This window comes from Chelonoidis abingdonii, chromosome 4, assembly GCF_003597395.2.
Source record: "Chelonoidis abingdonii isolate Lonesome George chromosome 4, CheloAbing_2.0, whole genome shotgun sequence".
NCBI classification, from domain to species: Eukaryota; Metazoa; Chordata; order Testudines; family Testudinidae; genus Chelonoidis; species Chelonoidis abingdonii.
In genome coordinates this window covers 70,933,857-70,948,197 of record NC_133772.1, presented here as the reverse complement: position 1 = coordinate 70,948,197, position 14,341 = coordinate 70,933,857, and the positions used below count along the sequence as shown (strand labels likewise).

Sequence of the window (14,341 nt, the reverse complement as noted above, 5' to 3'; positions counted from 1 at the left end):
GTGAATCTTAAGGCTATTACTTAGTTTCTTAACACCTAGTGTCAGTTTTGTATTACAGTTACATTCCTAAAGCAAGGCTAGCTTATGTAGGGGGCAGGAGAAGTTGTAAGGGTATTATATGGAGCCTGGCAGCCTTGGTAGCGTCATCTGATATACAAAGTTTAAGGCAAATAATTTTATCTGATGGGCAAATAAAATACCATTTACTTTTTCATAATCATGCTAAAAGTGGGCGATTAGATTTTATGTTTAGACTGGAAATTTTTTATGACACAGGTTCACACAGTGCAATACTTCACCTCCAGATCAGGCAGAAGGAGGCTAAGAAACCTACCTGGACCGAAAGAACCAGGAATAGCAAGCAGAAGATGGAAAACTGCCGTCCACTTTACAAGTCTGCCCTCAGCAAAAACCCTCTTAAAAAATGACTAAGCACTGGTTAAACCTCCATCTCCATACACATCAATATACCCCCGCCCAAATGAGTTCTAATCAGAGAGAGACAGAATAAGGGCAGATGGAAAGACAATAGACAACTGCTCCCTAGTGACAAAGCGGGCTATTAACTCAAAATTGTTCTATGTAAGGTGAACAGATTGTTCCTGTTTATAATTTACTCTTCTTCTGGGATCTTGTTAATATCTCTTTACTGTCACTGAGATAGCTTTAGTAAAGCTAGGGCTCCGATGACTGTAGGGTTGGATGGGTGCCCAAAGTAACTCTCAAGCTCTTCCTTTATTCATCACATTGAAGGGTATTTGTAAATGATGCATGAATAAGAACCAATGATCATAAAAGTGCATGAGAAAATTACTGTCCAATATCGCTACAGTATAAGTGAGCTATGTGCAGACTCAATACAGCATGCACACTACTATGGTAGGGTGCAAGCTTCATTTTGTGCATGTTTGCTTTACATCACTCTTCATTTTCATCAGGGATTTCAGTCACTGCTGTTTAGAATAATGATGGGTTATATTCTGAATCCTAGGATAGGAGCAGCATAGAAAGCCTTGTAGCTCAGCTATTGCAAAGCACAACATCCGGAGTATCTGATACTAGTATTGCAGATGGAAGGTGAAGTGGCTAAAGAAAGCATGAATGTGATAAGATACTAAGCCATTTGTTACAAAACAGAGGCTTGGAGGTAAGTGGGAAAGGTGAAGTCACAAGGAGACAATCATTTAGGCCAAAGAAATGGCATTTTAAATTTCCACTGGAAACAGAGCATGAGCAAAATGCAAACCCCGCTCAGCAGGGAAGGCAACACTAGAGAGGCAGAGAAAGGAAATTTTGGCAAGGACACCAATGCAAATTCCTCCTCTTACAAAGAGGGCCATGAAATTTTTAAGAGTGATAGCTGTGTTAGTATATATCAGCAAAAACAACGAGGAGTCCTTGTGGCACCTTAGAGACTAACAAATTTATTTGAGCATAAGCTTTTGTGGGCTAAAACCCACTTCATAGATGCAACTGATGAAGTGGGTTTTAGCCCATGAAAGCTTATGCCCAAATAAATTTGTTAGTCTCTAAGGTGCCACAAGGACTCTTATTTTCTTTGATGAAATTTTTAGTATCCACAAAGAACATGGATAAAGTCCTTTTAAAAATCAAACACACATGTGAACTTGTACATGGGCTAGATTAAGGCAGTCTAGCCCCTAGCAATACCCTTATATGGAGGCCTTGACATTCCTGTCACTCTTTAATTGGGGTGGTAGTGGAAAGGGCCACCCATACATAAGCTGAGACCTCTCTCCACCACCACACTCTTTGGACAAGCAGAGGCCTCTCCTACTCCCTGGGCCACCACATAAGAATGGCCGTATTGGGTCATGTCAGTGGTCCAACTAGCCCAGTATCCCGTCTTCTGACGGCAGCCGGTGCTGACACTCCAGAGGGAATGAACAGAACAGACAATTATCAAGTGGTCCATCTCCTGTCATCCAGTCCCAGTGTCTGGCAGTCTGAGGCTTAGGGACACCCAGGGCATGGGTTTGCATCCCTGACCATCTTGACTAACAACCACTGATGGACCTATCCTTCATGAACTTAACTAATTCTTTTTTGAACCCAGTTATTCTTGTGGCTCTGCTTCAGTGGTCTAGGTGGCCTTTGAGGCTGCTTCTCCCTCTGCTGGAGTAGACAGACTCATGGCCAGCCGCCTCAGTCCATGCACAAGGTCTCATTTACTCCATGGCACATTGGACCTAAAATTTGCTTCAGGGTCCCTTGACTTTGCAGCAGCTTCAGACGTGTTGAAAGTATTGAAGTTTTTATTAACCAGACAACAATCAGCACAGTAACCCCTGTGTTATTCTGATATTAAAGTCAATTCTACACTTTTCCCACATTTTCAGTGCACCACAGTGCAGCCATAGTTTTTTGGGGTTATTAACACCACTGAGAGAGAATGTGAACACTGCATGGAATGGTCTAATAACAACAGGCACAACATTACTTGCCCTGGGCTCCAGGCAATCCAAGCTGGTGCAAGAACTGGAATAGCAATTCATATTGTTATTTTTAAACTATACTCCTCTCCCCCCGACCTTTAGAGAAGCGTTGTTGCCTCTCCTGATCTCTCTCTTACATTAAGCTGCATTCTAAAATTTTTATCAACACCTTTGTCAACAAGATGCAGTAGGCTTTCACTGATGGTGAAGAGAATGTCATAAATGAATGAATAAGAACAGCAACAATTGGCACCGAAGTGTTAGTTACAACAGATCCAGTCAGATAGAAGCTCAGCATAAACTAATCAGTGCCAATGACTACACCAGGGCATCTCCATGGAGGCAGCAACGTGTCACTGGGTTCTAACAACTTAACACTGTTTGTTACCTACTGGCTGCAATCTTGAAATGGCACTAAACCATCTGCAGCCAGACCAAAAGTCCAACACTAATAGAACATGAAGATCTGCTTTATCTCTATCATCCCATTATCTTAAACTGTTCATTCTTACCATACTCCCCCATGCAGCCCATCCACAGAGTCAATTGTTCATTTAGGATCCTACATATGTAGAATGCTACAAGTCTTTTGAAGCCTATTAGCATACATGTAATACTTTCCTGAGTATCAATGAACTGGCAGTCTGTAAAATAACAATATCTTTAAAGGTGGTATTGGAATGCCAAGTGCCCCATACAGAATTAAATCAGATATCCTGTATGCAGATCAAATTGGAGCTATGGGGTGGGGAGGGGAGGGGAAGGCAAGAAAAAGAAGACTTAGAAAAAGCCTTATCAGCCTACACTAACTAGGGCTGTCTAAAATAACGCTAATTGAGAAAACAGGACTTTCTAACGGCTGCATCTGACATTGTCCAGATGTTTCCCCATTTCCTAGATTCTGCCCTGCAGGTGGATCTGCGCAAAAGAATGCTGTAATCAGAAAAACAAGAAGCACAACATACCAAAAATAGTTATAATGCAATCCAAAACAGGTTCTAAAGAGAGACAATGTAATTAGAGTTCAGTAGCTCGGGCACCCAAGAGAAACCCACACAGAAGGCAAAAATTTGCAGGCTGATTAGAATTTTTGGACATTTATTTGGATAGTAAGAATATTCAGAGTTGTGACAGTAAGGATTAAAGAAATAACTAAGTTTTGGAAAGGTTATAAAGCCTCACATTTTGGGACATAAGACCACTTCTAACTAATAGGGAGTAGGAAGAAACTTTCCTTGTTAGGGTAATGAGTTGGTTATTCCATAATTGCTTTCTGGAGGGTTTCTTGTACCTTTCTCTGGCCACTGTTGAAGACATGATAATGGACCAACCCCTATATTCAACAATTCACTTCCCCCCTTCTTTCTAATTCTTGGATTTAACATTTCAGCATGCATGTATTTTCTCATTTTAAGAAGGTAAACATATTTAATTTAGGACTGAATAAGAGTTACATAATGTAACAGTAACCAGAGGTTAGCATCCACTGATTCTCATTGTACTTGTTCATCTCTGTAACATGAGATTAAAGGAGATTGGGCCCCTTCAGTTTACTTTATCCCACAACAAAGTGAGAAGTTTGTCTCCAACAATGGCCACAAGCTAAGAATAAACTCAAGTTTTCCTGCTCCAAAAGCACAAGCCCCTACTCAATCAGAGCTAAAAGGAGAATCCCTATGAAAAGAATAGTATTTGTGACATTCAGTGTAGCAGGTCTGATCCTTCTTGTAAAGGGTGGTGGTTCACACATTCATATGCTTTAAAACTGCTTTATAGGTAGGTAGTTTTACATTGCAATGCATTGGGTAAGGCCAGGATGACAGCTTCTTTCACAGTCACTGAGCTTTAATAAATTTTTGCCCTGCCTGGATTGCTACAGAAACAGAATTATATTAAAACAGGTTCCAAAATAAATACTAGGCCAAATCCAGGTATACCTGGAGCTAACGGGAGCTGCCGGTGTTAAGGATCCCTGAATATCAAGCCATGTATTTGGAGCGCTTAACTATGGTGCTAGCTGCCTGACTTTAAGAACCTAAGTATGAATATTCTGATGGAAGAGTCTTGCCTAAGACTGTGGAGGGAGTCAGAGGCACAACTAGGACTAGACCTCTAGTGTTCTTGGATTTCAGTCCCATGATCAGGCCATTGGACTATGCTGCTTCTCACAATCTTTAGTCTAAAGACGTGTTGCTTTTCAAATGGAATTTCAGACATTACAGACGAGCAGAAAAATGAAGTACTCTTACCTGGGTTCCTCATCGTGGCTCTGCAGGAAAAACAAAAACAAAAGCAGTGTTGGGTTCAGCAATTTGAAAACTGTTTTTTCAGATACACGCAAACATTTTAGTAAGCTTTTTACTACAGTATTGCACAGGCACATTTAAAGACAGCCAGCCTTGAAGGCAGGAAAGTGTTTATACTCCAACAGCTGAGGTCATCATGATCACATTGAAAAGTCACAGGCTTGGCTTGACCAGCGATCAAGAGGGACAGGTGATTGTTTATTATAAGGCCTACGCAGTCCAATATCTCGCAGCAGTACACAATCACATCAACTTCCAATACAGCTGAAATATTTTCACATCCTTTAGGCCCCATTTTCCTCCCACTTGCACCAAAGGGGAATCAGGCTCAATGCAATCTCTTTGTGATAACGCCTTCCCATTACCTGCTACGCAGACAGGTTGATCAGATATCCAGTATGTGTGGAAGCAGACAGTATGTAAATGCACAAGGGTCTAATATTACCTAGCATCCGATAGTCTACATTTGTATATACAAAGGGGAGTTTAAATGGTAACTGCATATAAAGCAAAACATGCTGGGCTTGATTTGCATTCACATACACTGGTAAATAAGAAATAGCTCCATTGAAGTCAATGAAAGTATACAGATGTAAAACTGGTGTGAGAAGGAATCAGTCAGTCTTCATTAAAGCTATTCATTCAATACAGAGCAGTACAACTATTTACATCAGACGTTAATACAGCACGAGCATTGCAATTACATCAGTCACAAATTCCATGCAAACTGCAGTATCTCCACAATAGGGATACACAAACAACACTCCCATCCCACTGCCTTTCCCTAGGGAAAAGCAAAAGAAAAGAGCTATGTTAAGCAAGCTTTGATTTCTGATTGCTTGGACAGTCTGATAGGAAATAGTATATAAACCAAAGTAGTCATGCAATTTCATGATTTTCATAACTAGACAACTATATATCTACAGCATACCTCAATACATCTTTAAATGCTTAAATCATTTGCCTTATAGAACAGCTGACACCTGACGGACAAAAACTTGACATTACCTTAGATAATTATAAAGAAGAAAATTATCTGTAAGCAAAACTAAGGACATATGCACAAGTGGCGATTGTGTGGACTGTCATCTGCCCCAAGTCAAGTCATTATTCTGCATCCCGTCAGAAATGTTTCCACATCAACCATCCACTACAGCAAAGAATCATGCCCAAATTTGGTTGCTCACCCCAGTATCTTTAACCTGTGTATCAGACGTCTGTAACCAACCGCCCATTTGCTGAAGCAGACTTTGGTTTGTTCTTGCTGCACCCAAGACTGAGGGTACGTCTACACTGCACGATTATTTCGAATTAGCTTAAACCGATATTACAAAACAGATCTAATAAAATCGGTTTAGCGCGTCCACAGTGGGATCCCGAAATCGATTGTTTGCGTCCATGGTCCAAGGCTACCATCGATTTCAGGAGCGGTGCACTGTGGGTAGCTGTTCCTCAGCTATCCCATAGTTCCCACTTCCGTGTTGAGAGCACAGTGCCTGATGGGGCAGAAAACATTTCCCCGGGGGGTGCTGGGTACAGCCTCACCCCTCCCTTTGTGAAGGCAGCAGACAACCCTTTGGCGCCTTTTTCGCGGAGTGCATTGAGCAAACGCCATAGCACAGCAATCTTTCCCTTTTTTTTTTCACGTGGTGGTGGGGGGAAATAAACTGAGGAGCTGTTCCCTGAACCACGCCAGACACTGTGTTTGAACCTACAGACATTGGGAGCTCAGCCAAGAATGCAAATAATTTTCAGAGACTGCTGTGGACTGTGGGATAGCTGGAGTCCTCAGTACCCCCTCCCTCCCTTCATGAGCGTCCATTTGAGTCTCTGGCTTCCCGTTACGCTTGTCACGCAGCGCTGTGTATCCTGGAGTTTTTTATTCAAACGCTTTGGCATTTCGTGTTCTGTAACGGAGCTGGATACAACAGATTTGTCTCCCCATACAGCGATCAGACCTAGTATCTCCCGTACGGTCTATGCTGGAGCTCTTTTTCGATTTCAGACTGCATCGCCAGCCGTGCTGATCAGAGCTCCACGCTGGGCAAGCAGGAAATGTAATTCAAAAGTTCGCGGGGCTTTTCCTGTTTACCTGCCCGCTGCATCCGAGTTCAGATTGCTGTCCAGAGCGGTCAGTGCTGCACTCTGGGATGCCGCCCGGAGGCCAATAACGTCGATTTCCGTCCACATGAACCCTAATCCGAGTTATCACTATCGAATTTAGCGCTACTCCTCTCGTTTGGGAGGAGTTCCGAAATCGATTTAAGGAGCCGTTTAACTCGATATTAATGACGACGTCGTGTGAACGGATACAGCGTTAAATCGGTATATCGGCCATTAAACCGATTTAAAGTCGCAGTGTAGACCTGGCCTGACACATACCAATCAATCTTCCAACCACAGACAGAGAAAAGTTTAAGGGCCATGGTCAGGCTAAAAGCACAGTCAGGCTTTTAAAAAGCATGTTCTTTTTCCTAGGTTACTAACCTAACCTTAGATTAAGAGAATTCCAAAACGTTTGATTTAATTTTCTCATTACTTATTGATGCTTTTTCTCTAGTTCCTTTCATTTCTCTCAGCTTGGACCTTCACTTCTGTTTATAGTTATGCCTAATTCTGCTCTCCAGATTTACTTTAGTGTAAGTGACATCACAATTGGGTTTCTAATCAATTTCACTTTTAGGTTTTCAGGTACCAACACTAAGCTGCAAGTTCCACAGGGCCAGTCTTATTCATTTAGAGAGAACACCCCATTTCCTCCCCCACACCTACTTTTTACTGGAATGTTGAAAATTCTACAAAACCATATCTATTTACAAAAGAATAATGAGGAGTTGACTATTCACTTTGAATTCTACAACTAAGCATGGAGACTCCAGACACAAATTCATTCACAACCCTACCAGAAGTCATGCTGTTCCACCAGTGAATCCAAATTTCAGTTTCTGGCACACAGTGGGACAACTCCCACTTAAAGGATTCTAAACACTGATTGGTTTTCTCCATTGTTTCTAAAGTAGGGGACTAAATTCTGCCCTTGTTGAGGCTGTTGACTCCACTAGGGTTGCACAGTTGTAACCAAGAACAGAATTTGGCTTTTTAGGCTTGATTCAAACATTGCCTTGCACCTGATGTAGTCATATACAGTTATACAAAGGAATGAAAGTGGGTATAAGATTACCAAAGCAGATCAGTAGCACTCTTACATCTACTTCGCAATCGCTGTGCTTGGGGCAAAGGTGGCTTCAAATTTTCTTTCAGTTCCCTGTGTTCTGGGTTTGGCAGAGCTCTGTCTGGCCCTCAGAAAAACTACACTAGCCTCAGGGTTACTCTAAACTTTCTAATGTACACTCTGTTTCCCCTGGCTCCCAGGAAGGAGAGAATAGCCAGAAAAGAACTTGCTCCAGCCATATTTCCCAGTTCAATTTCCCAGCTGGGTCTGCCTGGGAAGCGGTGGCCTGGCCCCACACTGCTTCCTGCAGCTCCCATTGGCCAGGAACGGCAAACAGCAGCCACTGGGAGCTGTGAGCGGCCGTACCTGCGGACACTCAGGTAAACAAAGCGTCATGGAGCCCACCAGGGGCTTACCCTGAACAAGCCAAGAAACAAATTTGGGAATCCCTGCACTAGTGGTACCAACAGCGAAAGATTGTTGATTCAACTCAGAGTGTCTTCAGTTCCCTTTACATTACAGGTGCAATTGCATCAAAAGATATTGAGCAGAATTAATTTGTTCCCAGAGCATCACAAACAGTTTAAGCTTTAGTTCTTGACCTGCTGGGATTCTTTCCAACCTGAGTTTCTTAAATTCATCCCTGCTGTAATGCCAGGGAAGTAGCTACAGTTTCAACAGAGCTGAATTTCAACCACTGTCTATGAAAATGATTAAAAAAGAAATCTTACGTGAATTAAAACCATACATCTTTAAACTGCAAACCTGTATTCCCAAACCTGTGGGCCTTATAAAGGTGCTCAATATTAGATTACAAACTCTTTGGGGCAGGGACTATTTCTTACTAAGTGTACAGTGCCTAGCACAAAGGGGTTCTGATCTTGGTTCAGGCCTTTGGTTGATACTATAACAAAAGCAACATAATTCCACATTGATGTACACACCGACCTAGGAGCCCACATGTGAAGAATGGGCTTCCCTTAGCAGGCATATATCAAGTTACCATATCATTATATGGTCTAAACAGTTACAGGAATTTCATTCACCCTGTAATGAATACGCCATAAAGCTGGTGTTTTATGAAGCTTTTACAGTGCTGAAGACAGAGAAAGCATAAATTGATGGGTAAAGAGATAGACAAGGAAGACGCAAACTGGTCTGAGTTAAAAACAATAGCAAACAAAAAACTCACTACAGGCTTTTAGTACTGAAGCTGTACACACTGGAAGTGTTTGAATATGCTTCCCCTTTCCCTGCCCCAACCATAATCCCCCCTGCCCTGCCCCCATCCCCATCTTTGTACTTCGGGATTCAAATGAGGACTAGAAGCAGAAATGCCAGTTACGTGAGATTTTTTTTAGTTCAGGTGTGCACACTCAGGGAGTTTGGCTATAGATGAATTTTGGGTGGCTGTTTATCCAATCCCAAACTCAGAACCCAGGTAGGGGAAGAAGAGTGCTGATCATGTAGATCTCACAGGGTCTGTGTTTGGAGTTTAAATACTACTGTCCTAGGTGTTTCATTTTTCCAGGAACGCACATGCACTGTTATATATAGCCCTGCTATGCAAAAAATGGGTATCCCAGGAGTGGTGAGGGTGAGGGCAGGCTGGCTATTATAACCCTGAAGCTCACCACTTGTTTGCCATATTACAAGGATGTTAAAGGATTCTCTAGATGTTTTATGAAGCAATAGCACACTTCAAAAATTACAACTGCAGTACACTAGAAATCCTCTATTAAGTGGTTACAGGCATTTGGCTTTGTGCCCCTTTAACCACTTATGTGGGTATTCAATATGACCGCACAACTCATCCTGCACTATTACTGTACTTTCATCTTGGCTTATCACCTCAGACGTTTGGTGGCATTTGTGCGCATCTTTAATGCTGACATATGCAACAGGGGAGACTTCTTTCCTGCATCCATCACAATGTTGTATTGTCTCTTGCCATAATCATTTCATCTGCTCTTAGTTTTTACCTCAGGCTTGAGCAGGGCTAACTCATTGAAGGTGTTCAGCTGCCTTCTGATCTCTGCCATCTCAGTCATCAGCTTTGCCATGTGGACGTTGATTTCTGCCAGTACCTCTGTCACATGAGCAGTGGCCACTGCTTCCTGGAGGTCCACTAGGTGTAGAGCTTTCCGTTCCTCCTCACAGACCAGCCGCCGTACAGTGTCAAACTCCTGCTGAACACACAATTTCATCTCACTCCGAGTCACCTGCAGATCACATACACAGGAGAGAAAGTTGCTTGTTAGAGTACAGCTTTATAGTGCAAGCGTCTGAGCTATCACCCCGTCAGTGATTGTTTGGAAGCAGGCAAAGCATTGAACTGGTCCCTGCTCCCCAGGCATCTGAGAATCTCTTGTCCATTGCTGCACCTCTTTGTCCCCAAAACAGAAGTCTATTACAAAATATTGCCAGAAGAGGCCCATACCTTCAAACTAGAAGTCATCGTTCTCCTCCTTCAAGTGAATCTCTGATTGCCATCTGTACATGGAGTTTGTTCCCCACATAGAACAGATGACAGCTAGGCTATTTTTGTTGCCACTCCAGCAGCAGCGTAACATTTCTGTAGAACCTTCAATACCCCCTAACTCCCAGGTTGCTCCCAAGTCTAAGCTTCCAGCCTAGCAGCATGAAATGTAGAGGTCTGGTTCTATATTTAAACAGAAGATTCTGCGCAGCAAAGAGTCCTACATTAATCCCTGTAGGCTAAATGATGGATGGATTCAGAGATGTGGTGAGCCAAAGCTAAACATACTTAATAAACCTCACAAGATCAATTACCGAATAAGAAGTGGGACATTATCTCATTTACCAAAGATTAGGATAAAGCAGTTACAATAATTTTACTTTATTGAAATTACTTTAACTTGGAAGGTCTCAAAATTGGCATAAAACAGACTCGAGATAAATAAAGGTTTGTTACTGCAGCAAGGTGAAGGACCCAACAGTTAACCACAAAACTATCTGCCCATGTCAGTACACTTCACAGCACTTTGTCTGAGGGCTTATCTACACTACGGGCTGGATCGACAGGCAGCGATCGATCCAGTGGGGGTTGAGTTATCATGTCTAGTATAGATGCGATAAATCAACCGCCCATTGCTGTAGCATCGACTCCGGTACTCCACCTCAATGAGAAGTGCAAGGGGAATTGACACACCGCAGTGAAGACACCACGGTAGAGTAGATCTAAGTACATCGACTTCAGCTACGTTATTAATGTAGCTGAAGTTGCGTAACTTAGATAAATCGTTCCCACCTCCCCATAGTGTAGACCAGCCCTTAGGCTTGGTCTGGTCTACAGACTTACGCTGGTACAACTATGTTGCTCAGGGGTGTGGAAAGTCCATATCCCTGAATGATGCAGTTACACTGACCTAATCCTGGGTGCAAGGTTGATGGGAGAGCTTTTCCCGTTGACATAGCTACTGCCTCTTGGGGAGAAGCCCTCCTGTCAGCGTAGGCAGTCTCTTCACTAAGGCTATGTCTACACTACCACTTATGTCAGCAAAACTTATGTCGCTCAGGGATATGAATATTCTACCTCCCTAAGTGACATAAGTTATGCTGGCATAAGCAGTAGTGTGCACAGCGCTACGTTGGTGGAAAGCTTCTCCTGCCGACATTGCTACTGCCGCTCATTGGGGGTAGATTAATGTCCACAGGAGAGCTCTCTCCCATCAGCATAGAGCAGCTGCAAGAGAGATCTTACAGCGACGCAGCTGCATCAGTATAGCTGTGCCAATGTAAGCTCCCTAGTGTAGACATAGCCTAAGCGCTACGATGGTGCAGCTGTGTCACTGCAGTGTTGGATGTGCAGATAAGCCCTTAGTTGTGCAAGTGGTACTGGATGAACACGTCAGTATTGTTCACTGGACACTTCAAATAAGATGTAGAGGAGATACATTGCACATAGAGGAACTACAGGGAAAACTAGGATATGGATATCGAAGAAGGGCCACACCAATTAAGTAAAGAAATTGGAACTAGATCATTCACTGCCACACTATCCTTCTGTTTATGAACTTCAAGTAATTTTCTCTCTCTACTATTTATATACGATTATCAGCCTGGCAAAGAAAGTCCTGCAAATATACAATCCTGGCATTAGATTTACTTGTTTCAGAGTAGCAGCCATGTTAGTTTGTATCCGCAAAAAGAACAGGACTACTTGTGGCACCTTAGAGACTAATCAATTTATTTGAGCATAAGCTTTTGTGGGCTACAGCCCACTTCATTGGATGCATGCCATCGAAAATACAGTAGGAAGATATATATACATATACACACAGAGAACACAAAACAATGGGTGTTACCATACACACTCTAACAAGAGTGATCAGTTAAGGTGAGCTATTACCAGCAGGAGAGGGAAAAAAAAACCTTTTTGTAGTGGTAATGAAAATGGTCCATTTGCAGCAGTTGACAAGAGGTTGTGAGGAACAGTGGTGGGGGAAGGGAAGGGGAGAATAAACATGTGGAAATAGTTTTACTTTGTGTAATGACCCATCCACTCCCAGTCTTTATTTAAGCCTAATTTAATGGTGTCCATTTTGCAAATTAATTACAATTCAGCAGTCTCTCATTGGAGTCTGTTTCTGAAGTTTTTTTTTGTTGTAATATTGCGACTTTTAGGTCTGTAATCAAGTGTCCAGGGAGGTTGAAGTGTTCTCTGACTGGTTTTTGAATGTTATAATTCTTGACGTCTGATTTGTGTCCATTTATTCTTTTACATAGAGACTGTCCAGTTTGGCCAATGTACATGGCAGAGGGGCATTGCTGGCACATGATGGCATATATCACATTGGTAGATGTGCAGGTGAACGAGCCTCTGATAGTGTGGCTGATGTGGTTAGGTCCTAAGATGGTGTCCCCTGAATAAATATGTGGACAGAGTTGGCAACGGGCTTTGTTGCAAGGATAGGTTCCTGGGTTAGTGTTTTTGTTGTGTGGTCTGTGGTTGCTGGTGAGAATTTGCTTCAGGTTGGGGGGCTGTCTGTAAGCGAGGACTGGCCTGTCTCCCAAGTTCTGTGAGAGTGATGGATCATCCTTCAGGATCGGTTGTAGATCCCTGATGATGCACTTGTTAGAGTGTGTATGGTAACACCCATTGTGTTTCAATTTGTGTGTGTGTGTGTGTGTGTATATATATAATCTTCCTACTGTATTTTCCACTGCATCCGACGAAGTGGGCTGTAACACACAAAAGCTTATGCTCAAATAAATGTTAGTTTCTAAGATGCCACAAGTACTCCTATTAGATTTACTGTTCATCCTTTGCCATAATGATTATTGATGAATAGACTAATGATTTTACTTACTAATTTTTGTTTTTTATAAGTCATTTGATCACCCTGGAAGGGCACAATTTTGCAAGACTAGTATTTATACAGATAATTAGCTCTGAAGAAATGTCCCTGACTGACAGCCCTGGAGGTTGAAGTCTTCTTTTTATCCACAGAACAGATACAGCCCAGACAGTGGCAGTCTACAGGTATGTCTTCACTACCAACGTTAAAGCACTCCCATGAGGGAAGTAGCTACCAGCGTTGGGAGCGTGCCTCCTAATGCCAGTGCACAGTCTACACTGCTACTTTACACCACTGAAACTTGCATTGCTCCGGGGGGTGTTTTTTCATATGCCTGAGCGAGAAAGTTTCAGCGCTGTAAAGTGCCAGTGTACACAAGCCTTAGCCTCTCCCTACATTGACTCAAAAGGCCCAAGCCATACCCATGAGCAAAAGGATACTTCAGAGCCTGATCTGACCACTATGTAAATTGGGAGTAACTCCACTTATGTCAATGAAGTTTTAACTGTGTAAGTGAGTTTAGAATCAGGCTCTATGTCTGTAAAGGCCCTTAGCACATAAATGGCACCACGTAAATAAATAATAATAAAACATTTTTAAAAAAGACACATCAAGATGACAGCATTAGTCACAAAACTGAGAACAACAGGAACACATTTGTTATGCTGACAACCCATTTACACACTCCGCATGTAAAGGTTCTGTTAATCCTGATGAACATTCAGTTTCCTCTGAGCAGGGGCCTGCAACTTAATGCATAAATTCACACTTCCTAAATAGGACGGCTTGCAGGAGCCTTCAGAATATGGCATTTTTTGTCCATATGCTTTTTGTTTTTAACAGAAAAATTTTTCTTATTCTTTTTTAATAAATTGGAAAAAGACCAATAATGAAAAGCATCCATTTCAGCCTTTATGTGCATGTACGAACACTAAGGTCGTCTACATCTATGATCAAATCAATGCCAAAAGGACTCCCTGTTCTCCACCCTCAAAGGGAAAACCCTCAAACACTTCTTCCACACACCAAAAAGCTTCTCCTGAGATGACAGTAATAAAATAATGAAAATAGAACAAACTCATCTGT

General features: G+C 42.3%; 1 protein-coding gene across 8 annotated transcripts in view; it reads right to left on the bottom strand.

The window, feature by feature from the left end:
- Positions 1-14,341, bottom strand: part of TRIM44 (tripartite motif containing 44) — a 547,049-nt gene that overhangs the window by 494,417 nt on the left and 38,291 nt on the right. For all 8 annotated transcript variants that reach the window (XR_012655773.1, XM_032805109.2, XM_075065262.1 and 5 more), the window contains 2 exons: positions 9,917-10,156; positions 4,706-4,725 (listed from right to left, as the gene is read on the bottom strand). Coding sequence is in view for 7 of the 8 variants with exons in the window: in XM_032805109.2 (XP_032661000.1) it covers positions 4,706-4,725; positions 9,917-10,156 (260 nt within the window). In the remaining variant the exon portion in view is untranslated. The remainder of the gene's footprint in view (positions 1-4,705; positions 4,726-9,916; positions 10,157-14,341) is intronic.